Consider the following 26,677-nt stretch of genomic DNA (forward strand, 5'->3'; position numbering starts at 1 on the left):
GATTCAAATGGACTATCATATACGAATGTATATAGACATATTTTAGAGTGTAGATTCATTCATTTTGCTCCGTATGTAGTCACTTGTTGAAATCTCTAGAAAGACAAATATTCCCTCCGTCCGGAAATACTTGTCGGAGGAATGGATGTATCTATACGTATTTTAGTTTTAGAAACATACGTTTTTATGCATTTCTCCGACAAGTATTTCCGAACGGAGGAAGTATTTAGGAATGGAGGGAGTACTTTGGAATTTTTTGCATGCCACATTAAACACACACACACACACACGCACACACACACACACACGCACGCACACACACACACACACACACACACACACACACACACACACACGCGAGTAAGAGCCCGCCTTGTTAATAGGAGCAAACGGGAGCAAAACATTGAGTGAAGTAACATGTTGAAAAGATGCTGCGGGGGGGAATGAGTGAATGAAAGATAAACTCAAACACCATACACGAGGCTGGTAAAATGCTCGAGAAGATATATACTGAAAGCATAGGGAGGAGAGCAGCAATGCTAAGATGGTTAGCACTACTCTAATTTTGAGATATGTACAGGAAAAAAAATTGCTATTACATGCAAAAATACTAAAAATAAGAGGTTATCGTCCTACCGAGCTCAAAACTGAAAGACAAATGAATGATGGACTGAAGAAACATAATCAAATACTCCCTCCATCTCAAAATAAGTGATATCGTTTTAATACAAATTTGAGTAAAACCACGTCATTTATTTTGAGACAAAAGGAGTGTAATAAGCCATATATATTTTTAATTTTGATTCTCATGTTATACTACATAGATTTACATAAACCAATCCCCGCGGCGACGCGAGGGTATCCGTTGCGTATGCACCCACCTCGGATTGACTCAGCTAGGTGATCTTCCGGTGTGTGAGGCCTATCTTTCTTGGGATTCCAAGCTCATGTGGAGTGCTTTGTCGGCAGGAGTATTGTACTCCTCAGACAACATGAGTTGGCTGCTGGTTTATGTGACTAGTTATACTCTAGTTTGCCTCGTTTGACTAGATGCCGTTGACTATTGGCTCATTCACTTGTGTATTTGTTTAAGTAGTTTATAGCCGTTTATGCCTTCCACCGTCACCAACGATGCGTTGGATCTCCTTATTGACTCCTGCTATCTTACTCAACCCACTGTCACCACTTCCTTGCTCTCCGTCCGATCATCGTGGCGAAGAACGAAGACATCCTGGTGGAGGCTCTTCCCAAGCTAGAGCCATGTGAGCAGGTCAATTTTGTCCCTTTCCTCGCTCGCGGTTTGGGGTTCCCAGTTCATCCTTTCTTCCGCGACCCTCTTCATTTTTATTGCCTTTAAATGCACCACCTTGAACCTTACTTTCACGACCTTCTCCATTTTTATTTCCTTCAAATGCTCACCTCTTCCCGAACTCCATCCTGCACATCACGTGCTTCATCACCCTTTGGGAGGCCTTCTTCACTATCGAGCCTTGGAGGAGATATTTTCAAGTCAAACTCCAGACTAAGGTGACCCAAATGCTTCCAACACACAACAACCACAACCATCAACTTCTACGACTCAAAAGACGAAAGCCACATGGACAACCCGAAACACTGAGCACTACCCATCATGAAATTGCAGCTGCCTTCCCTTTAGCATCATCAACAAAAGGAACCTCCAACTGCTCACTTGACAGAGGCAGAACATGTCCTTCAATCGAGGCCGCCGACATGTCCAGCTTCGTATGCTCCACTGATAAGCTCAGGCATAACTCCCTAAGCTCGGGCATGATCTGCAACATCGAAGCCACAAGCACGGCGATGGACTCGCCCTCAGGGGAAGACACCATAGGAGCGGAGGTAGGCATTGACGATGAATGGACTCCAACACGAGGGGAGAAAGAGCCGTACAACTCCTCACCCCTATCTCCCGCGGACCAAACACCGGCCGCACAAGGAGAATGTGACGTCAGAGTGGTCTGCAACATAGCCGGCACAAGGGATAGTCTACCCAAAGCAACCTCCGCTCGCTCCAGAAAGCTCTCAACCCGCGCCACACAACCTTGTAACAGTGAAGCAACCTGAATCTGAGTACCTGGACAATAGTTTTCAAACCAACACGAAGTAGCCGGATGAGTGGTTTTTACATCCCGGATGTAGGCTGGAGAACCCTCCTTGGGCCGGAATCGTCATACCCTGAAGCCAAGTTTCACCCGTCAAGCGCAACTCTTAGAGCATCTCCAACGGACGCGCCAAAAGACGCGCGCGCGGGGTAAACTGGCAATTTAGCACGCGTGGCAAGTTTCCGCGCGCTCGAGCGGAGGCGGGAAACTACCTCGCGCGTGAAGCGATTGCACGCGCGCGGGAGATAGCGGCAGCTCGCCCAGTAGATTTGGCGCGCCGCTTCGCGCGCGCCTATAAAATGCGGCACTCGCCACGTGCTCCACCACATTGCCACACGCCTATCCCCTCGCCACCTCGCCGCTTCCAACGCTTCTCGCCGCTTCCAGTGCCCCGCCACCACCGCGCCACCATGCCGCCGCGCCGTCGGGGACCTTCGGGCAACCGCGAGCGCCCCAACGGCTGGTACTCCGCCGAGATCCGGTCCGGCAACGTCCGGCTCGGCGCACGAGGTGGCCCGCGCGTATGACGCGGCGGCATGGCGGCTAGAGAGGTCTCCGTCATAGATGAACTTCCGAGACATCCACACGCGCGAACAGCAGGCCGTCGCCCCTCCGCCTCGTCTGATCACGGACCAGGACCGTGCGGACAATGTTCGGCTATAGCGCCGCCTCCTCGTCACCGAGGAGGACGAGCGAGCCATGCGGAGTGGCGCCGGCGCCACCCGGAGGACGTCGCCAACGAGCGCGCCTACTGGGCGGAAAGGATGGCAAGGCGCCGCGCGGAGCGGGCGGACCGGCGTCGGCGGAAGGCATTGGCGATATGGCGGTGCGATATCGTTGAAGCAGGTGGGAGGTCGATCTTCACGTCAGACGATGAACGTTGGGAGGACATGTGGATCGATACCTCGGATAACATTTCCGAGGATGAGAATGATCATGAGGACTCGAAGTAGTTCTAGCTGCACTGTAGTTTTAATTTTATGTAGTTGCACCGTAGTTCGGTTTTATCTATCTATGTTATGATCTTGTTTATCTATTTATGCTATGAACAATGTAAAATATCTTTGTATCATTTTTTGTATCTATGTGAAATTTATTTTGTGTCTAAAATGCAACAAATATGGACATGCGCGGGCTGCTCGCGTGCGCGCCGTATTTTAGCGCGGCTGCTGGAGTCAGCGCTGTGCGCCGCGCCAAACCTGACGATAGACGCGCGGCAAACTACTTTTTAACGCGGTACGCGCGGCTGTTGGAGACGCTAGTACCAAGAACACCCCGTATGAGACATCCGAGGTGCAGAGGCTCCACCAAAAAGTATGCATGTGGCTCTGAGCCGGCGTGTGAACACGCCGGATCATAGCTCATCCAATGTACCTCTACACCAGGCAAAACGATGTCACCAGGTCCATTCGGAATGCACACTTTGAGGGAACATCCATTAAAGAAATGCTTTCCCATAGGAATGAACTAGTGGCATTGGTGTTAAAATTAAAGAAGAAACGAAATGAGATAAACATTTTTAAAGAAAACAATAAAGCTTTATAAGAACGAATGAATTAGTGGATTTGTTATTACCCTTTGAAAGAAAGAAAAAATAAAAATTAAAACAAAGTCAAAACAATTAGGTTTTCTAAGGTGGAATGAATTAGTAGCATTGCTATTAAACCATTTAAGAAGAACATAAATGTAAAAAAACTAAAACAAACAATGACAAAATTTGCACACAATATACACACAACATATGTTTTTCTTAAAATATGCCAGAATAAGCATATAATAGTGACATTTTCACAAGAAAAAGTTTCCTAAGAAGAAATAAAGTAGTGGCATTGATATTGCCCTTAAAGAAAAATAAAATAAAATAATAACTAAAAATAAAAATAATAAAGTTTTTTAATAAAGAAAAATATATTAGTGCCGTTGGTATAACCTTTTAAGAAGAGCGTAAATGAAAAAGAAAACATAAACTTGCACAGAACTTTGCACTGTTGCATGTTTTTGTAGTATGCAAAGAATAATTATATAGTAATGCATTTTTTGTGTATATTTTATGGTATTTATGTTTTATATATTTACACTCATCCAACATTTCAAAATACTCATAAAATAGAAATAGAATCAAAATTGACTTATTGAAAAGAAAAGAAAAACAAATAAAAATAATAAATAAAAAAGGGAGAGAGGGAAAGGATGGGTCGCATTGGTAATAGGCTTCAGTCCGTTAAGAAATTGACCATCTCAAGTATGTGAGAGCAACTAATTAAAGATCGCTTCTTCGGGAGCCTCCCAACAATCACTTGGGGTAGGCTAAGAGTGCATTACTTGGTGTCTCTTATTCGCCGCGACGTGTTGCGCTCTGAGCACTTTCTTCTGATTTTTTTTCGTGCGCGTTTTTGGCTTTTTAGATGGTTGTTTTCCGGTTATTTTTCAGCTTTCCTGTTTTCCACCAGCCTTTCTTACCTTTCCAGCCTTTTTTTGAAAAAAATATTTTTTCCCCACAAAAAAGGCCTTTTTTTGCTTCTGCGAGAGGCACGGCTGCGCCTCTCGAAAACGAAAAAACGCGGTTTTTTTTGCTTCGGCGAGAGGCACGGCCGTGCCTCTCAAAAACGGGAGAAAATATCGTTTTCGCTTTTTTATTCTTGCGTGAGAGGCATGGTTTTGCTTTCGTGAGAGGCACGATTTTGCTTCCGCGAGAGGCACGGCCGTGCCTCTCGAAAACAGGAAAAAAATGTGTTCTCTTTTATTTTCCTTCCGACAGAGGCATGGTTTTGCTTCCCGAGAGGCACGGATTTGCTCCGCGAGAGGCACGGCCGCGCCTCTTGGCAACGAGAAAAACACATTTTTTTTCCTTCGTGAGGGGCATAGTTTTGCTTCCGCGAGAGGCACGACTGTGCCTCTTGAAAACGTGTTTCGGAAAGGAAAAAAACATGCTCCAGGTTCGGTTTTTTCGTCCGTTACTTTTTGTGAAAAAAAGTTTATCAAAACCTATCAACATGCGATCTATTTTGGAAGATCTCGGTGCGAGGAATCCAACGGTGAAAATGGTTCAAAATTTAAACACGTTTTGAGTAAACAATCATAGAGAAAAAGGAAAAACTCTCAGGTTGTGACAAGTGGCGATTGTAGTGCGTTATTTGTCACAATCTAGAAAGGTGGGAGTGATCTTTAAAAAGGAGTACTCATCAATTAGTGATTTCACAAGTACGTGTTAGCCCAAAAACCTCAGCCCAAAACATGTGAACCTGTATTTAGCGCATAGGAGCGCGCGGGCGCATCAAAACCCGCACCCCCACTATCATCCAATGCATCCTTTTTGGCCGGCCCATGTCTGGGTTCGGGGCCCCAATTTTTCATCCTTTTGTTCTTTTTTTTTCTGTTTTTGTTTTTCTTGCGTCATTAAAAAATGTTCAGGTTTTCAAACGAAACTAGAACTACCAAATCTTCACAAATTTAAAGAATGTTCGGGAGTTCAAAATGTATTTTCTCAAATTTAGAAAATATTCACTAATTCAAAATTGTTTGTGACTGAAAAAATCTTCTTGAATTTCAAAAAATATTCATGATTTTGAAAAATGTTTGCAAAGTTAAAAAATGATCAAAAGTTTCAGAAAAATGTTTCCAAATTTCAAAAAATGCTGAACAGCAATTTCAGAAAATGATCACAAATTTGTAATTACGTTCATGAATGCAAAAAATGACCTTGATTTTGAATTTTTTTCACGATTTCAAACAATATTCCTGACTTGTAAAAAAATCAGGTATACAAAAAATTTTCATGCTTTCATAAAAAAGTTCACAAATTTGGAAAAAATGTTTGCGGATTCCGAAACAATACATGATTTGAAAAATGTTAAAAAATTTGTGAAACTTATTCAACATTTAAAATAATATTATAGAATATTTAATAGAATGTTCGCAATTAAAAAACAATTTTATTGTTTAAAGAAAAATATTCACATTTCTAGAATTGTTCCTTAATTCAAAAATGTTCATGATTTAAATAAAAATGTGATAAAAAAATTTGAAAACAAAAGATAAAATAAAGAAAAAATGATAAATAAAAATAAAAGAAAGCAAGAACAAGCATAGAGAAAAAGAAAGGAAAAGGAAATAAAAAAAGATAAGAAGGTGAAAAAAATCAAAAAACAAAAAAAGGCCTGGGAAGGTTTTAGAACCTTTCCAAAACCGGAAAAGGGAGCCTGTGCTACTTGTGCCGGCCCAAATTCAAGTAGCGTGGGAGGAGTGACGCGAGGACTTTATTGTCAAGCATCACAACTTTATTTATATTTGTATGTGAACTTTAGTTGTAAAAAACGTCATGATCTGAGTACTTCGTGCCCCATGTGTGGCACTTATCATTTGAGTAAGTTTTTTTTATCGTGCTTCATTTATATGTAAGTCGCCTGAAATTGATTTTAGGTTAGTTGATTCTTTTTGGTATCGATTTCTGCTGCGAGATACGTGTGGAGTATCCTTTTTTCTGGTCTGATATCTGAGTTGTTTTGGCGGGTTCCCTATTTAGTGTGCAGGGCGCACTGGATACCAAACGTGCCTTCCCAAATTTGCAATAAAAAACGTTCGAAGTTGCCATGTATTCGTGTCACATGTGTGGCATTTATCAGAGTCCAAAACTTAAAATACCCAAAATCTTCTAATAACATACTCTCGGTCTCTGGAAGAATGTGGGGGGTGGGGCGTGGAAGGGCACACATGAACTTTTTTTTTGATTGACAAAGGCACACATAAACCTTTTTTTTTCTTTTGCGGGAACATCAACTTGTTTGACATACGGATTAATTACTCAAATCGACTGGTGAAAGCCGCGTCGAATCAAAGATTCCGATTCCGCCAGTCCCACAACAAACCCCAACGTTACACCGCACAGACCACTTGCCGTTCGTCACGACGACTTCGCAAGTACTCTCTCCGTTTCAAAATAGATGATCCAACTTTGTATTAACTTTAGTACAAAGTTGGGTTATTTAATTTGAAACGGAGGGAGTACTACTTAGTCCATGTATACGCACGCACGCACGCAGACTGCCCATCAGCAGCTAGCTCAAACGGCGGCCGTGTTCGGCGGCGGCGGTGACCGCCTGGATGCGGGTGTCTGCCGTGGCAACGACACGGCCTGCGCCCGAGGGCCTGCATTGCCCGACGTGCACCGGCTAAATTTCGTGTTTTGACCCTTTTGTTAAACAAAATCGAGATCTGACCCCAGTTTGAAACTTTTTCGAGATCTGACCCTTTACCCGACCGCCACGAGGCACGGCGGTAGGATCATACAGCCTACCGCCGAGACCTGCGGCGGTAGCAAACTTGTCCATGTCAGCAACGATAACGGCCTCCGTGCCCCCTCCGTCCCACCCTACCGCCGCTCCACCCGGCGGTAGGAGGTCTGAACCTATCGCCAGAGTCTCTGGCGGTAGGGTGTGGGCATATATAAACCGCGGGCCGGGCCGCCCCCACCCCCTTCTCCCCCACCCAGCCGCCCCCACCACGAAGAACAGAGCAGTTGCTCCAACTCGCCCTCTCTCATCCCCTCCACTCCCCCTCCGATCCTCTTCATTTCTTGACGGATTTTGCAGATCGAGATGGCCCCGAAGAAAGAAAAGTAAGCTCTTTCAATCCCTCCTATAAGTTTTAATCAAACACCTTTCGATTCATCGCATTATTCGATTCAAATCTCTCCTATTTGAAATTTTTTTAACCCTAGGATTGATTTAGGTTGATTCTAGATGTTATATCGTGTTAGATATGAACTATATTGAATAGTTGATATGGTTGTGTTAAGATGAACCCTAGTTCATAATTGATTTGAATGGTTTTTTTATATGATGGATGATGCATGTTCCTATGCTATGATGCAAGTATTGGATGTAGTGTATGATGAATATTGGAGATGAATATTTGACATATTTGTTATATGTAGTGTATGAATCCTCAAGATGAACCCTAGTTCATTTTTTTTTGTTTTTTAACAAAAAAAATGAGATTATGCATGTTGGATGTTGTTGGAGAAATGTGTGTTATGATGCATTTGAACCATGGTGATTGCATCTTCATAAAAGTATTTTATTTAGTTCTTGATATATGTATTGTATTTAGTTCATGTTCATAATAATCTTGATATATGATTATTCAAAGATTGAACTCATAGGTTCTGTTGGATGTGATTAATTTTTGTTATGCATCGATATGTTTCATAGTTAATGTTGAACCCTAGTTCATGTTGAAAAATCTTTTGATATGCTTATGCAATTCTTTTAGGAGGCCACCTCTTGCGGACAACATCGGTACGAAGTACACAATGCTTGACCCTAGGTTCGACAAGCGTCACCGTGCCCGTTTCATTGAGAATGGAGTGGTAATTACCATTTTAAATCAAATCTTTCGAATTGATGAAAACAAGTTGCTAACTATTATGTCCATGCTAATTATGCTTTGGTTATTGATTTTCACAGATGCTGCCGCCACTGCGGATGAGGGCTCACAAGATGACGGTTAAGATGGAGTACGACGATCGTTATTCAGGAGAGCCCGACTATTGGGGTTCGTCCTGCAGTTCAAGTTTAAGCCGCCGATGCTCATTCACCCAGCTCTCACGGCTTTGATCGACCGGTGGCGGCCAGAGACGCACAGCTTTCATCTTCCATGTGGGGAGATGACCGTGACCCTCGAGGATTGGGCGATGATTACGGCACTACCGCTCGAGGGTCGTGCTCTCACAGGAAGAGTGGAGAGGGCGAACTGGCACGAGAGGGTTGTCAGCCTCATCGGCGACTACCCCCTGCTAAGAGCAACCTGACTTCCGGCATACCGCTGTCATGGCACCTCGAGCATCGGAGCAAGTGCCCGGAAGATGCTGAGTCCTGGGTGGTGGAGCAGTACGCCAGAGCCTACCTGTGGTACATTCTCACGGAGGTAGTGTTTCCGGACTGCTCCGGGAACTCTGCCCTATGGATGTATCTTGACTTCCTAAAGGACTGGGATGCGGGGTACAGCTGGGGGGCTGCCGGACTCGCCTACCTATACCGTTCGGTAAGTGAATATCACTTTCTTTCAAATATCAGACGTGCTGCTTTACATTTTGACATCTTATCATCTAAACATGGTTTATAGCTTGACGACGCAACCCAGAGAGAGGAAGTCACGTCCGGTATGTGTGGATGTGTATGGGATCTCTCCATTTGGATGTGGGAGCGAATCCCGGTGGGCCGTCCGGAGAAGCTGCGCTCACGTGCATGGACGGACTATGGCTAAGATGACGAAGATGATCGGAACCCGACCGTCGCATACGCTTGGACGTGGTGCGTGTCTACACGGGCGAATCGAAGGCCTTGTACAAGGTCTTCAGCAACGAGCTTGATGCTCTCACGCCTTTCCAGGTATAAGAACTACATTTTCACTTGAGCATACCATTGTTTTGATAACACTTTCACTTGATCCCAACATTGTTTGGTTATAGGTTACTTGGCGGCCGTATACTGATGATCAAGAGTGGGGGTTCGAGCTGAACAACATGTGCAAGCAGGACCGGCTTCTCTTCCGGTGCATCATGCCCATGATTTGTGTCTATGCCGTGGAGTACCACTTGCCACAGCGCGTTGCCGCACAATTTGGTAAGGCGCAACACACCACCAGCCAGCATCGTCTGCGATACTGGTGGCTACGACCTACACCTGTGAGTACCACAAGCTGTCCTCATCGATTCTAAGTTCTTGTTTTGATGCTTTACATTCATAAAAGAAGGGTGTTTTACATTCTTTCTTATGCATTGCAGGATGAGCAGGCAGAAGAATCAATCAATCACGGATTGGGAAGTCGAACATGAGAGATACGTGAATGAATGAAACGAGTGGAAAGGACGCAAAGACACGGAGAGGAGAGTGATTGACTGGGACGACTACGAGGATCAAATGCTGTGGTACGACGATGGCATCAAGCATCGTCTGCGTCTGAGGCCCCAATGGACGACAGCAGATGCCGAAGACCTGTTCGATGACGCCTCAGAGAATGAAGCCTACAACGAGAGCATCAGACAGCTTCAAGGCGGGTTTAGGGAGTACGGACCCCTCATGAACAGAGTGGTATGTTGTTTTTACCTCTTTTGAACCGACGGTTGGATGAAATCAGCTTTTTGTGCTATTGACTCATTTTATTACTTTGCAGTCTTCAGAGCTGAACAAAAGCATTTTTCATGCCCCTGATGCGCTTAGTGCTGTCTCTGGGACTCGAGCTAGTGAGAACAAGTTGTGGGAAACGATGAAGGTAATACGAAGTTCATTTTTGTTATCATTGGACATTCGAGTAGTTCATATTGTTTCGTTATCATTGCAGAAATACGTCAACAAAGCACGCCGGCTTGTGGGCCTGCTTGGGTGCGCTATAAACACCGAGGATGTTTTTCCTCCTGCACCGATGCGTAGCCTCACTTCATCGAGCCATGCAGCCTCATCGTCTAGGGCGGTTCAAGATGACGAGGAGGAGAGCGACGACAATGATGATGCAGAGGAAGATGAAGAAGAGGGCGCAAAAGAAGAACATGGTGAGGAAGAGGAAGAGGACGATGAGGAGGAGGAGGAGTACGATGATGACGATGGACCTCCAGCAACTCAGCCAACCCAGCGTGAGAAGAGGAATGTGCCGAAGAAGGATTGGAAGAGTCCATCCCCGTTTCAGAAAGCACGTCCTACGGCCTGCAAGAATACGGCGGCCGAGAAGCGATCTAAGGATAACGAGGACCGAAAGTCGAAGAGGGAAAGGAAGGACTGAAGTTGCTGCCGTGTCGTTGAACTAAAAACTTGCATATTTGCTTTGTGAACCATATGAATTTGCTCGTGAAACTGTTTCGTTAATTTGCTATGTATAACTTATTTGCTATGTACGAACCTACCTTATTTATAGATTTGCTATGTATCAAACCTACCTTATTTATAGATTTGTGGTGTGTGCATCATATATCATACATTGTGTGCTTCATATGTCATACATATGCTGTTTAAATGTTGTCTGCCAAAAATTGAAGACAAAAGAAGTTAGAAGGTGCAAAAAATGCACACTGGGCCACCCTACCGCCACACACAAAGGTGGTAGGTCTGTACATCCTATCGCCATCAGACCCGGCGGTAGGATGCCTCCCCCCACGCCCTCTTTTATGACCAAAAAATCGAGCAGCGCAGCGGTAGGGTTGACCTGGGCGGTAGGATCCTACCGCCGAGCGCCCTGGCGGTAGGGTGTGCAACCCTACCGCCACGCGGCTCGATTTTTTTGGTCACAGAAGGGGGCGTGGGGGGAGGCATCCTACCGCCGGGTCTGATGGCGGTAGGATGTACAGACCTACCGCCGCGCCCTATGGCGGTAGGGTTTGGGAATTTATAAACCCAACCGCCCGCCCACCCCACCCCAACCCCTAATCCCCACCCTCCCCAGCCGCCTTCTTCTTCCTCTCGCCCATTTTCTCATCTCCTCCACCCCTAGTTACTATCAGGAACACCAACCGTCAAGGCTTGAAGATGATGATCGTCATCGATATCATCTAAACTATATATGTGTGTGGCTGCTGATGATCGTCATGTTTGATTGCTACCTATGGATGAAACCTTTTATGTGGTCGATGACCGTTGAACTTGTTAAACTTCTTATGTTGGCTTCGTGAAACTATTTGGATGTGATCAAACTATGTTATGTGATCAAACTATGTTATTTTGTACTTGTTTCTTAGTCCGTAATGGCAAAACTAATTGGATGTGATCAAACTATGTTATGTGATCAAACTATTTGGATGTGATCAAACTTCTTATGTCTATGAAATTGTGCTTATTGTTTCTTATGTCTATGGCAAAAAAATTGAAGACAAAATCAAAGCAGTTAACTTTATGCCACTATGATAACCTACCGCCAGGGATCTCGGCGGTAGGTTTGTGCTGACTACCGCCGTGGTCTATGGCAGTAGGTCCGTAAGCAGCCATTAACGGCTTAACGGTCGTCAGCCACACCTACCGCTAGAACATGCGGCGGTAGACTGTGCAACCCTACCGCCTGAAGGTCTGGCGGTAGCAAAAGGGTCAGATCTCGAAAAAGTTTCAAACTGGGGTCAGATATCGATTTTGTTTGACAAAAGGGTCAAAACATGAAATTTGGCCACGTGCACCCGGCATGCCGCTGTTAAATATACTAACCACATGACACCTTAACTTAATTACTTGGCTGGCTAGATAGAGGTCTTTGTTAAAGTGTATAATGTATAACGTATGTACGATAAATGTATAAACCATATATGCAAGTAGATAAGGGCTAGCGCTGCGTTGTAATCCTGGTTGTTAGGGTTGTTGCGGATGATCTCATATCTCTTGTATAGATCATGACTTGGAGATCAATCTAGCAACTACTTGACAACTAACTACGTAATCTTTCTGTCTATATAAACACACAGCGCGTCCCTGCAGATGCATACGCTTCACACCATTTTACAGTCTCGTTAATGAGGAGTGGGCCAGCTTGTTTCCTAATGCTAGTATTGAGCACCTTAACTTGAACCATTCGGACCACATGCCTCTATTGGTCGATACTGATTTCTACTCGGGTTCTAGACCGAGCCAGGCTGGACCAAAGAGATTTGAAGCGAGGTGGTTGCGAGAAGAGCAGTTTTCAGATTTGATTCATCAAACTTGGACAAATTCCGGGATGAGCCTGCTGTTCCAGGAGTTTTCCAAAAGCTTTCACACATGCACTCAGTGTTCCATGACTGGGACCAACGCGTCCCGAAAAAACCAAAGAAAAGGATAAAGAAAGCTCAGCGAGAGTTAGAGAAAGCTACGTCAGGTCCCATGACCGAGAACGAAGAGAAAAGGAAAGAACTAGCGGAGCTGGTAGAATACTTATTTGAACTTGCAGAGATTCAGTGCATGCAACGATCACGAGTAGATTGGCTCAGATTTGGGGATAGAATAGAAACACAACGTTTTACCAGGCTTTTGCAGCAGCACGCAGGAAGAAAAATTATATTAAAAAATTGAAAGATGAAACTGGTGATTTGATGGAGGGTATGGCGGAGTTAAACCCACATATCCAGAATTATTTTGAGAATTTATTCACTTCAGAAGTCCAACATACTGACCTATTAATTCTAGAAAAGGTACATCGGAAGGTAAACGATCAAATGAATTAATTTTTGTTGGCTCCCTTTTTCTGTTGATGATGCCAGGAAAGCAGTTTTCAGTATAGGCGATCTTAAGGCCCCTGGTCCGGATGGCATACATGCAGTTTTTTCCAAGAAATATTGGCATATCTTGGGAGAGGAAATTACTGTTGCAATGTTGAATGCTATAAATTCAAAACAAATTCCAGCTGAATGGAATGACACTTCAATTGTACTGATTCCTAAGTTGGACTCTTCTGAATTAATTACACAGTACCGCCCTATTAGCTTATGCAATGTTCTGTATAAGATTATTTCAAAGATGCTCTTTGTTCGGCTTAGAAGTATTCTACCAGATATAATATCACCCACCCAAAGTGCCTTTGTACCTGGTAGAATGATTACTGACAATATTCTTGTAGCCTGTGAGTGCATCCATAAAATCAAGAACACAAAGAACAGTCAGTCGGGATTATGTGCAGTGAAGTTGGACATGCATAAAGCGTACGATAGAGTTGAGTGGATTTTTTTAAGAAATATGATGCATCAGTTGGGCTTTGATGAACAGTGGATTGATCTTATAATGGCTTGTGCGAGTTCAGTAAGATACAAAGTTCGGTTTAATTCCCAAGAAACATATATGTTTACACCTTCGAGGGGAATTTGACAGGGTGACCCACTATCACCTTATCTTTTCTTGATCTGTGCAGAGGGTCTTTCTAGCATGTTGCAGTATGAAGAAGTTGGTGGCATTGATGGGATAAGAGTGTGCAGGAATGCACCGTCAGTTTCACACCTTTTATTTGTTCTCGATTCTCTGATTTTCATGAGAGCAGATATGTTAAATGCGATTTCCTTACAACAAGTGTTGGAGATCTATTGTGACAATTCAAGGCAGATGGTAAGTTTGGGAAATCCAGTATTTATTTCAGTCCAAATACCAATATGCAAACTAGGGATGAGATTTGTCATCACTTAAATATCACCAATCAAGCTCTTTCAGGTAAGTATCTTGGGTTATCTGCATTGGTGGGAGCGGATAGAAGTGATTGCTTTAAACATTTATGTGAGAACATTAAGAATCTGTTGAAAGGGTGGATGGAGAAGCAATTGTCAACGGGGGGTAAGGAAATCTTGCTAAAAGCGGTTGCTCAATCTATTCCAATTTTTGCCATGTCTGTTTTCTTCTTGCCAAAGAGTGTTTGTAAAGATATCACATATGTTATTGCTCAGTATTGGTGGGGTGATGATGAGGAAAATAAAAAGATGCACTGGTTTTCATGGTGGAAGCTATATATGTATTCCCAAGTGTGATGGTGGCATGGGCTTTAGAGATCTCCATTCTTTTAACCTGGCACTCCTTGCAAAACAATGTTGAAGAATGATAACTAACCCTGAATCTGTTTGTGCTCACATATTGAAGGCAAAGTACTTTCCAAATACTGATTTATTACATGCATGCCCAAAGAATGGTTCCTCATTCACCTGGCAGAGTATTGTTGCTGGATTAACTACTTTTAAAAGAGGGTACATATGGTGTTTTGGACCAGGGGAGAACGTGAATATTTGGACTGATCCGTGGATCCCCTCCGGTCCGGATAGGAAAAATTATCACTCCTCGTGGACATATAGTGATCTCTAAAATTGTTGAACTAATTGACCGATCACTAACCATTGGGATGAACAGTTAATTAGAGACATTTTTTATCCAATGGATGCAACTAGAATCCTTCAAATACCACTTAACTTTTAGGCATTTGATGACTTTATTGCGTGGAATCTCACGAAGAGTGGTATTTTTTCAGTTAGAAGTGCATATCATGAACACTGGCGACACAAATATAGGAGTCATTCTAATGGAAATTTGACATCTACTAGTGCCATGCAAGCGGTGATTTGGAAGCAACTATGGGAGATGCAGGTGCCGAGGAAAATTCAGTTTTTTTTTGTTGGCATGCTCTCTGTGGTATTGTCCCGCTAAACTCTATACTGGCAAATAGACATATACCTATCAATGACATACGTTCGATTTACCACAATGCTCCGGAGGATATGAGACATACGTTGTTTCAGTGTGAGATCGCAAAAAAGCTATGGTCGGGGTTAGGACTCCTCGAGCGCATCAATCAAGCAATACAAGTGCATCGGTCAGGATCAGCAATCTTGGAGTTCTTATTTCTAGAACCAGATTGACCTTTGCATATTATGCCAAGTTTGAACTATAAGGAGGTACTGGCCGCCGGATGTTGGTATCTGTGGTGGTTGCGACGACGACATACACATCATGATTCTTGTCCTCCTTCCTTTCGATGGACTAGTTAAGTTCTGGCGATTGTTGCAAATTTTATGAAGTCTGCCAGTCGGAACAAGGATATGACGGAGCATAAATGGAAGACCCCGGAACCGAAATTTATCAAATTAAACGTAGATGCTTCCTACCATGCAGAGGAGGGATCCGGGGTGACAGGTGCTGTCCTATGGGACGATAAAGGCCGTTTTATTGCTGCTCAACGTAGATTCATTCCGGTGGCAGCTGATGTATCGACAGTTGAGGCCATAGCAATGCGAGATGGTTTAAACTTGGCAAACAATTTGGGATTTAACAGAATTGAAGCGGAATCTGATTCTTTGAGTGTGGTGAATTATTGCCAGGGGCAAAATCAATGGTGGGATACAACAACTGCAATATTTGCAGAATGCATTGATACAACAACTTCAATAGGGACGGACATCTTTTTACATTGTTATCATGATGCTAATTCGGTAGCTCATGAGCGAGCTAAATTCAGTTTTTGTAATAAGAGTGATGATAATTGGACTGATGAACCTTCGGGTTTTGTTATCAGCCAATTAGTAAACGGTGTAATTATTTTGTGATTTAATAAAGCTAGCCATGATGGCCTCCCCCCCCCCCCAAAAGTTTGTTATTTAGAAATTGCCCATCCCAATTATGTGGTTACCCCAAAAAACTCAGCTCAAAACAAGGGAGCTCGTATTTAGTGCATAGGACGCGCGGGGCGCATCATAGTGTATCCTTTTGGGCCGGCCCGTGTGGGGTCAGGGTCCCAGTTTTTCATCCTTTCGTTCTTTTTTTATATTTTTGTTTTTCTTGCTTCATTAAAAAATGTTTAGGTTGTCAAAATGTTCACAAAATTTAAAAAATGTCTGGGAGTTCAAATTGTTTTTCTCCAATTTGGAAAACATTCACAAATTCAAATTGTTTGTGATTGAAAAAAATCTTCGTCAATTCAAAACCCCCCAAATTTACAAATATTCATTAATTTGAAAAATGGTTGCGAACTTAAAAAATTATCATAAATTTCATAAGAATGTTTCCAAATTTAAAAAATGTGGAACACGAATTTCTGAAACTGTTCGCGAATTTGTAAATATTTTCATGAATTCAGAAAAATGTACGTGATTTTGAATATTTTTTCACGATTTAAATAATTATTCCTGACATGTAGAAAAGTTCACAAATATAAAAAATGTTAAAATTTCAGAATAATGCTCACTAATTTGTAAAAAATATTTGCAAATTCTGTAAAATGTTCATGATTTGAGAAAATGTTCACAAATTTGTAAAACATATTAATGATTTTTAAAAATACCACAAATTTATAAAAGAATGTTTGCGATTAAAAAAAATTCATGGTTTCAAAAAAATATTCACAAATAAAAAAGTCTTCATGAATCGATAAAATGTTCATGATTGAAATACAATTTGAAAATATGATAAAGTAAATAAAAACAAAATAGAAAGGAAAGGAAAAATAAAAGGAAAAGAACGAACATAGAAAGAACAAAGGAAAAAGAAAATATAGAAAAGTAAAGAAAGTGAAAAACTTTTTTAAAAATGAGAAACCGGCCTGGGAAGCTTCTAGAACCTTTCCAAAACCGGAAGGGGAAGCCTGTGCTACTTTGGCAGGCCAATTTTTAAGTAGCGAGGGAGGGGGAAGGAGCAAGCTAACAACTACAGGGGAAGCGGCTTAGTATCAACATACCACGAACCCGTCTTATCAATGACAATCATCCGTTTGGATGAGGCATTATGTATCTAGTGCGCCTTGCATGCTTAATGGGAAACCCGCCAAAACAACTAACATAACAGACCAGAAAAAAGGGATAACACGAATCTCAAAGCAGAAATTAATACCAAAAAAAAATGACCAACCCAAAATCAATTTTCAAGCGACTTACATATAGGAGTAATTAAAATGCTACTGTAAAAAAGCTTAAAATACCCGAAAGCTTCTAATAACATCATCTCTATCTCTGGTGGAGTGGGGTGGAGCGTGGAAGGCACACATGAACTTCTTTTTTTCTATCTTTTTTTAGGGTTACTTTTTTTTATTGATACCGATTACTCAAATCGACTGGTGAAAGCCGCGTCGAATCAAAGATTCCGCCAGCCCCACCCAGACAACCCCAACGTTACACCGCACGTACGGACCACTTGCGGTTCTTCTTCACGACGACTTCGTGCACGTAGTCCATGCATACGCACGCAGACTGTCCGAACGGCGGCCGTGTTCGTCGGCGGCGGTGACCGCCTGCATGCGGGTGTCTGCCGCGGCAACGACACGGTCTGCCCCCGAGGGCCTGCCTTGCCCGACGTGCACCCGGCATGCCGCGGTTAAATATGCTAACCACATGACACCTCAACTTAATTACTTGGCTGGCTCAAGCTATAAGCCCAGCCAGTGTGGAAGTGGAAAAAAGTTATCGTCGGTCCGACGGTCTGACCGGACACACCTCTCGTGCTTGCTACGGTTGTTGGTGGGTCAACTCAAGCCGGGATCCCATCCAGTGGTGTGTGGATTCGCACCCTCTGCCCTGCGTTTCATGTCAACGCCATGGCTGCAAAACCAGCTGCTCCACCTCTAACGGCATGCAACAGCATCAAGTGAACACTATTTAGTATAAGCAGCTTGAAGTCGTGTGGTGTTTGGTACTAGTCAAAAATGGCCATGACCACACGTTAGTAAACTAATCACCGTCAGGAAGATGTGATCGCTTTGAGTACGCTTACATTGAGTACCTTGCTCAAAAGGTTCTTGTGGCCGTTGTGTCTGAGCACATGAACCTAGAAGAGGAGAGGAGGAAGTATACTCTCTGTACCAGTCTCTACCTCGTGAACGACACAACATGTCGGGGATTTTCTGCGGGTTACTTTCGAAGGGGGCATATCTCCTGGGAGTTAATTCGCGGTATCTGTACTTTATACTGTATTTTTTTAGCAACTGTACTTTATATTTCTGATATCTCTCTTGTAGGGCTGTAAACGAGTAGAGTTCGAGCAAACTAGAGTCCAAAATAAGAGCAAACGTGTTTGAAAAAATAGATACGTTTGGGATGTATCAAGACCATGGACACACCATGAGGGTCGTCTGATGCAAACATGGTGCGGTGTGTTCGCTGTGTGAGGTAGCGAGTGCGGGACGCGCCGGTGGACGTCGGCGAGGCAGAGTCGCATTCTTCGGCGCCCTGTATTGTGTACCAGTCCGGGCGCCGTAACCACGTCGTGGTGGTTGTCGCCGGCTCTACATGGCATATCCATCATCGATTCGACGTCCACCGGCATCGTCGGGATTCCGGGCCCCGGGCTCCAATGAGAAAGAGTAGGGCATGGTAGACGGCGATGCCTTGAGTGGTGTGAGCCATCTCATGTCCCATGCCCTACTCTACCTTGCTGGCGACCGAACCAACACTATGGGGAGCGCAGCCGGCAGTCGGACATGGGCACGACGGAGCCGGACGAGCTCCGCTTAAGGATCGGTTTATGTTGCATGTAATAATATGAATTTGAGGTTTCTAATCCAAGGTATCTGGTTGTAGAATCAAATATTTAAGGCGTGAGCGGTCACTGTCCGCGGACGCGTCCGCACGTGTTTAAGAGGTCGGATTTACCAAGTCCCGGTGTAAATGCTCTTATACCAAATCGAAACAAAAAAATTCAGCTTCGTCCGTTTCTCCGGGACCAGGGAGATATCTGATGAGCAGATATGCAAAATCTGCTCTCAACCACATGGATCACCAGGCTGCATTATTGTGTCCTCGGTCACTCGTGCAGACTCCCACAAACGAGAGCAACCAAACCAAGCCACGCCTTTTCCCGACTCGGCTAAACAGACGCGGGCAATCATGCACGGCCCCTAGACTTTTCGAAGGTTGCGTGACTCTACAATCTACACGACTTGGCCGGCTCACGGGGCCTACGTTCCTGGCAAATTCATGCAATGCATCCAAAGCACGTAGTACGCCTCGTAATGTCGTATCTGGACATCTAGCTACCTTGCTACGTTATGTGCCGAGTCCATGCCATGTCTACTCTGGCAAGTGGTATCTAGAGGCTTCAGTCTTGTCTCCGGCATCCATCAGATCCATCACTTGATCCACACACACACCCACATGCAGCTGCTTGGCTCCAACCAGCTAGTAGCCTAGTAGCTGGTGTTTACACTTGATCACCGCAAGAAACCAAAACCAATCCGATGCGTGCAAGCGTACGCACCTTGTCCCCTGGACATCACTAGTTTCTATTTCCTTGTTTCAACATGTATCAATATGTTTCATTGTATATCGGTAAATTCAGTCTGAAATAAGCGCCCTCTTATCTTTTTTGGGCTTTCAAACAAGAGGATGACCACAGTGAAACGTTAGGTAACTCTCTGAAACAAGACAAATGTTGGCAAGAAAAAAACATGAATCTCAAAGTAGCGGTGGACGGTAGATCCATGACGAGAATATCACATGTCCTTACAAACACAGCCTTACAGAAAAAAGATTACGTCCAAAATCTTGCGGATGCCGAAGTCTTTTTCCTCGCGTATCCACCGGTGGCGCGCCGTGAGCATAGCTCGAGGCCGCCTCTGGGCCTGCCCCTTGGTAGAGAAAACTTTTTAAAACTCAAGAGCTTATAGAAGTAGTGACCTGGTAGTCATCAATGCTGACCCAGAGTTGTCAGCGGCCATGATCTGCAAACAAATTGTCGCCCCTGAGAAAACAAAACACTGATAAGGGTCTGTAGTAAGTCTAAAGGCCACGAAAACCGGCCAAATCTAGGTGGATCCACTAGAAACCTAAACTAACCCGATACTGGAAGACCCGCCGGAGACACGGCTCCACATGCCCTCTGCTGGCGCAAAGCACACCAACAAAACAGGAATAGGGCGGGAAGAACATTATTCCTACCTTGGGGCAACACCTTCATCTCGCCACCTCAAACCAAACACCAAGACCCTAAAGAAATCCTGAAAAATAACACCCTTGCTGATGTACTACAATTTTGGGTCTGATGTCGAGCTCACTGCCGTCCAGAGCCATGAATTGGCGCGCTCTTCTCTGGTGGTCTAGTCATGTCGGGCCACCGATGAAGAGTGCCACTGGATTCAACAACACCACCGTCGCACACTGCTTGACGTAGACCGCCGCTCGAGCGACCATCTTCGTCGTCGCACAACTACCCCCTAGCGCCTCCGTAGTAGGCGCTCTGGTCAAGAGTTCATGACCTCCCCGCTGCCGCACCCTGGCGGCGATGAGAGGGGTACACGATGGGCGGCGGCTAGGGTTTTGCCCCTAGCCTCGAGAAAAACCAGCTTGGTTCTTCCAACCAGCCAGGAAGCCTAGCTAGTCTTCATGTCTCCTACACAACCTAGCTAGTAGTAGAAGTGTTTATACATTTGATCACCGCCAGAACAAAATGAAATTCGCTAAACAAAAACCAATTGATTGAATGCGTGCAAGTGTACGTGCCTTGTCCCCTAGCTTGGAATCTTTCCCCGCACACATGCACCATGCTTAGCATAATCTAAGCCCAGTGTAGGGTACGTACCACTTACTTAAATTAAATTAACAACCATTTCAACGATCTTCTCCTATATAGCCACCCTTCTACTTCTCTTCCCACACTCTTAAGGTCACCTGGATCGATCCCCAGCAGCAGAGACGAGATCCCACGAGGAACCGTTGGGATCTAGCTAGCTAGCTCGTCGCGATGATCACCGGGAAGGACATCTACGACGTGCTGGCGGCGGTGGTGCCGCTGTACGTGGCCATGTTCATGGCGTACGGGTCGGTGCGGTGGTGGGGCATCTTCACGCCGGACCAGTGCTCGGGCATCAACCGCTTCGTCGCCGTCTTCGCGGTGCCGCTCCTCTCCTTCCACTTCATCTCCACCAACGACCCCTACGCCATGGACTACCGCTTCCTGGCCGCCGACTCGCTGCAGAAGCTCGTCATCCTGGCCGCCCTCGCCGTGTGGCACAACGTGCTGTCCCGGTACCGGTGCCGCGGCGGCACGGAGGCCGGCGAGGCGTCGTCGCTGGACTGGACCATCACGCTCTTCTCCCTGGCGACGCTGCCCAACACGCTGGTGATGGGCATCCCGCTGCTGCGCGCCATGTACGGCGACTTCTCGGGGTCGCTCATGGTGCAGATCGTGGTGCTGCAGAGCGTCATCTGGTACACGCTCATGCTCTTCCTCTTCGAGTACCGCGGCGCCAAGGCGCTCATCTCCGAGCAGTTCCCGCCCGACGTCGGCGCCAGCATCGCCTCCTTCCGCGTCGACTCCGACGTGGTCTCGCTCAACGGCCGCGAGGCGCTGCACGCCGACGCCGAGGTCGGCCGCGACGGCCGCGTCCACGTCGTCATCCGCCGGTCCGCGTCGGGGTCCACCACGGGCGGCCACGGCGCCGGGCGCTCCGGGATCTACCGTGGCGCGTCCAACGCCATGACGCCGCGCGCGTCCAACCTCACGGGCGTGGAGATCTACTCGCTGCAGACGTCGCGGGAGCCCACGCCGAGGCAGTCCAGCTTCAACCAGTCCGACTTCTACTCCATGTTCAACGGGAGCAAGCTGGCTAGTCCCAAGGGCCAGCCCCCCGTCGCCGGAGGTGGTGGTGCGCGCGGGCAGGGGCTCGACGAGCAGGTGGCCAACAAGTTCAAGGGCGGCGAGGCGGCTGCGCCCTACCCCGCGCCCAACCCCGGGATGATGATGCCGGCGCCACGGTACGTGTCACCAACAACACTCAAATGCAACCATATGAACATGAATAATTGTCTTCAGTTCTTGTTTGGATCTTGTGTTGGATGAATCTGGAGTTGACTTGTGGATTCCTTGGGATAATAATGTGCAACAGGAAGAAGGAGCTTGGGGGTTCCAACTCAAACTCGAACAAGGAGCTGCACATGTTCGTGTGGAGCTCCAGCGCGTCGCCCGTGTCGGAGGCCAACCTCCGCAACGCCGTCAACCACGCCGCGTCCACCGACTTCGCCGCCGCACCGCCGGCGGCAGCCACGCCACGAGACGGCGCCACACCCAGAGGTACGTTACAAACACGTGATTCCTCCGTCCAGATCAAGGTTGCCACCATGCATCACTCCATGACACACTGTGCACTATTCTGTGTACGCGTCGGCCTTCAGGCGTGAGCGGCAGCGTGACGCCGGTGATGAAGAAGGACGCCAGCAGCGGCGCGGTGGAGGTGGAGATCGAGGACGGCATGATGAAGAGCCCGGCGACGGGGCTGGGCGCCAAGTTCCCGGTGTCGGGGTCCCCCTACGTGGCCCCGCGGAAGAAGGGCGCCGACGTGCCCGGGCTGGAGGAGGCGGCGCACCCGATGCCGCCGGCGAGCGTGATGACCCGGCTCATCCTCATCATGGTGTGGCGCAAGCTCATCCGCAACCCCAACACCTACTCCAGCCTCATCGGCCTCGTCTGGTCACTCGTCTCCTTCAGGTACAATCACAATCCCATCACTCTGTGGCAAACTGCATCCGTCCATCAATTCACTCGTCAACTCATGCATGCATGCATCAGAACTCAGAATTAGTGCTTGCGTACAAAAATCAAGTTAGTTAGTTTGCTAAACTGGATTCGAGTCTAGATTGACATTGCTCTGTCTCCATTAACTATACACTAATGATAGATTGCTTATTATTGTCCCATGGATGCATGTGAGAGCACATGATAATCACGTCGGTCTTGGATCTGGTCCGCCGGCCGGCACATGCATGGTGCAGCTGCAGATGCAGGTCTTATGCAAGACCTGGCCTGGAGCCCTGTAGCAGCAGAGCAAATCTAGAAAATCAGCTGCATGCGGATGCCGTGCTTGTCTGCATCCATAGAGTTCCAGATCGGTTGCACACATGACATGATGACCAGTAACAAACTAACAATGCAACTATGTACTCTCATCTACGGCTGGTGCACGACACATCGCGTGTACACTGTACGTACAGACGATATCTGCAGCATCCATATCATTGCCCTATTTATTTCACATCTGGAGGAAACTTAAGAGGAAGCAGAGGGCATTTCTAGGAGAGAGGGGCACATGCATCTACAGCTTTGGGTCTCTAATCACGTTGATGGTTCAATGCAAACGCTACTTGGCTAGTAATATATGTTGATTATCCAAACTTTCTCTTCAAAATATTTCAGGTGGAACATTCAGATGCCTACAATAATCAAGGGGTCCATATCCATCCTGTCTGATGCAGGGCTAGGGATGGCTATGTTCAGCTTAGGTACTACAGCGTTGACATTTTGTTGTCTATTCATAACAGATTATGTGCCTTTCTCTTTCTCATTTGCTCCAAAAAATGCTAACGGTAACCTATGCAATTGATCCAGGTCTCTTCATGGCTCTGCAACCAAAGATCATCTCTTGCGGGAAGTCTGTCGCCACATTTGCAATGGCAGTGAGGTTCTTGACTGGGCCGGCGGTGATCGCCGCGACCTCAATCGCCGTCGGGCTCCGGGGAGTGCTCCTACATGTTGCCATTGTCCAGGTTTGGACAGAAACTATACCATAAATCTAAATTTAACTCCAAAGTCATACCCAATTAAATTTGCACACAATAGTGGGTCTGATAAATGTGGAATCTATTGAGACGATGATCTTAATTTTGAATATGTGATTGTTCAACAGGCAGCACTTCCACAAGGAATTGTTCCATTTGTGTTCGCCAAGGAGTACAATTGCCATCCTCAAATACTTAGCACAGCGTAAGTTAGCCATTATATTCTCAATCTTTTGCTAATATATATCTGAGTAAAACTGAACCTGTTTTCTTTTACTAAATTTTGCATGCATGATTCTGAAATTTCAGGGTTATTTTTGGAATGCTCGTGGCGCTCCCGATCACGATACTCTACTACGTTCTCCTTGGGATATAGATTCATAATCTTGAAGAACCAAGGCTGCAAATCTTCGGGTAGGGAGAAGTAGAATTCTAGAGAGAAAATGGCAACTGAACATGCTTGTGGGCTGTCCTGAAGACCTGAAGATGCATGAGACCAAGCAGAAGGATAGGGAGAACTAAGTAGGACCCTAGACAGGAATTCAAAGGACAGATAAAGATATCCTTGGTTCCATTTTTTTAATTTTTTATATTATTTTTACTACTGTTTTAGATCCAAAGTAAAGGCTAGGGCTTTGAGTATGAAGAGTTCAACCGTTAAATCGACAAGTTACTACTAAACTAAGATTCCACCAGTTGATTCTTCTGTCCAGTGACACATGATCTGCACAATTTCTGCCTGATTTGGCTACAAGTGTATGCCAAGGTAAATGTAACTTGTAATCTCACCCTGGATAAACTAATACATGCGGTTCCCACATCGCATGGCAAGATCACTCTGATGCTTTGGGGGGGAGAGCTAGATGCTTCAGCATACTTCCTGCCTGGACAGATCTCTGAACTGTGAAATCTTCTTCAGTTAAACTCTCAACCTCCATCTAGTTTATAGCGTTGTTAACTAATTTATTGATGTGTAAAGGCGTTATGTGGCTTGCATTGATGAGTCCAAAGGCAAGTGCTTCACGAATGCAAAGCGCTGGCTTCTAGGGATTTACCAGAGGATCTTGATCCGCTTGAAACAAGGGGGAGAGAGAGAGAGAGAGAGAGAGAGAATCTTGTGGCTGTTTCTACTACTATATATCTTCTTGTCTGCTGCCTAATGACAGTGTGATTGATTGATGATTAGTTAACTTCCAGGGTCAAATGTTAGCTAGATGCTGGTGGTCTGTGCATGTGGAGGCTCTGTATTTTTCCTGCTAGTGGGCTGTCCTTTGCTGCAGGGAACATGAAACCTGATGGCCTAAAGTACTGAGACGGAGTGCACCAAATTGGTCCAAAGACCCCCCCCCCCCCCCCCGCGCCGTCCTCCCCAGGGCGGCGACCCACCCCCCCTCCACCCCCCTTCCTCCCGCCGCCGCCAAAAGCTTCTGCCGGGCGAAGCCCGCGCGGATCTGGCGGCGGCGGGCCGTCGTTCCTCGTGCAGACCGCTCGCGGGCCGGGGGAGCTCCGTGGGGCGGCGGGCGGCGCGACGTGACTCCGGCGTGCGTCGCTTCTGCTGGTGGTGGTCGGAGACAGTGGGGCGGATGCGTTCGCGGCTCCCTTCCGCTGGCCTTCCCCGAAGCAGCGTCTCCCTACTGCTGGCGACCGGTGGGCGTCGGGGATGGCTGCTGGTTTCGGCTCAGCTGTGTTCAGCGGAGGTCGCTGTGAGGCGCGGGGTGGCGGTGCTCGCCCTTGCCCGAGGCGCCGCCGTCCGCTCTGGCTTGTCTGCCTTCTGGCGGTGCGGGCGTGGGCGGCGCGCCTGTCGGATTCGGCTTGGCCCGATCCGGTGGGGAGCGGCGGGGGGCAGGTTGGATCCTGCCGGATCTGGCCTGCGGCGACCCGGATTTGGTCATGTGTGGCGATGGGGCTGCAGTGGCCCTTCTCTGTGGTGGTGCAGGGAGCGGTGCTACGAGGTCAATTCGATGCTTATTGGAGGTGGTCTGCTCATTTGGGCGAAAGCCCCTGCTCCTGCCAGAGCCGGCGCCGGCGACGCCTGCGGGCGCGGCTAACCTCCTTGGAGGCGGCGCTGTCATGGTGACTGCCCCTTCACATCCCAGGGGAAACCCATGTTCCAAGCCCATCTGGAATGGACGATGGCGGCGCACATTGTGTCGCATCCCTTCTTGAAGGCATCGTCTGGGTTAGGCTCGGTTGGTCTCTGTGGTGGCTGCTCGCTGCGGGTTTGACGGTTGTGGTGGCGCGGCCGGCTTAGCGCTGTTGGTGGCTTGTGCTTTGTTGGTGAGGAGGTGGTGCTTTGTATGCGAGATCATGGCTCAGCCTTGCTCTGGATTGGTTCTGATTTTCATCCGAAGCCGGGTTAGCGGGGTCGTTATCCTACTCAATGGATCACCTCGTTCCCATATGGCACCTCTACCTCTGCTGGGTGTTGTTGGGTGGCGACCAGACGGCCAACGTTCAAGGCTCTCCTTGCTTGGTCAGATGAAGATGTAAGTTGAGGTCCTCCTCCTGGCGGGTTGTGCTGATGAGATTTGTGATGGCGGTCGGTGGTGTTGGTGCGTCCAGCTCCGGATTGTCGGAAGGCCTTCTTCTCCCTGTGTGCCCTTTTCTC

At 46.5% G+C, this 26,677-nt stretch overlaps 1 protein-coding gene across 1 annotated transcript; it reads left to right on the forward strand.

Annotated features, from left to right (window-relative positions):
* Window positions 1–20,880: 20,880 nt before the first annotated feature.
* Window positions 20,881–24,889, forward strand: LOC123160434 (auxin efflux carrier component 2). Its single transcript, XM_044578249.1, has 7 exons — window positions 20,881–22,272; window positions 22,404–22,588; window positions 22,690–23,002; window positions 23,708–23,793; window positions 23,900–24,057; window positions 24,198–24,274; window positions 24,379–24,889. The coding sequence occupies exons 1-7, from the start codon at window positions 21,260–21,262 to the stop codon at window positions 24,443–24,445; spliced, it is 1,899 nt and encodes a 632-aa protein (XP_044434184.1). The 5' UTR covers window positions 20,881–21,259; the 3' UTR covers window positions 24,446–24,889.
* Window positions 24,890–26,677: the final 1,788 nt, after the last annotated feature.

Source organism: Triticum aestivum, chromosome 7B (genome assembly GCF_018294505.1).
Source record: "Triticum aestivum cultivar Chinese Spring chromosome 7B, IWGSC CS RefSeq v2.1, whole genome shotgun sequence".
NCBI lineage: Eukaryota > Viridiplantae > Streptophyta > Magnoliopsida > Poales > Poaceae > Triticum > Triticum aestivum.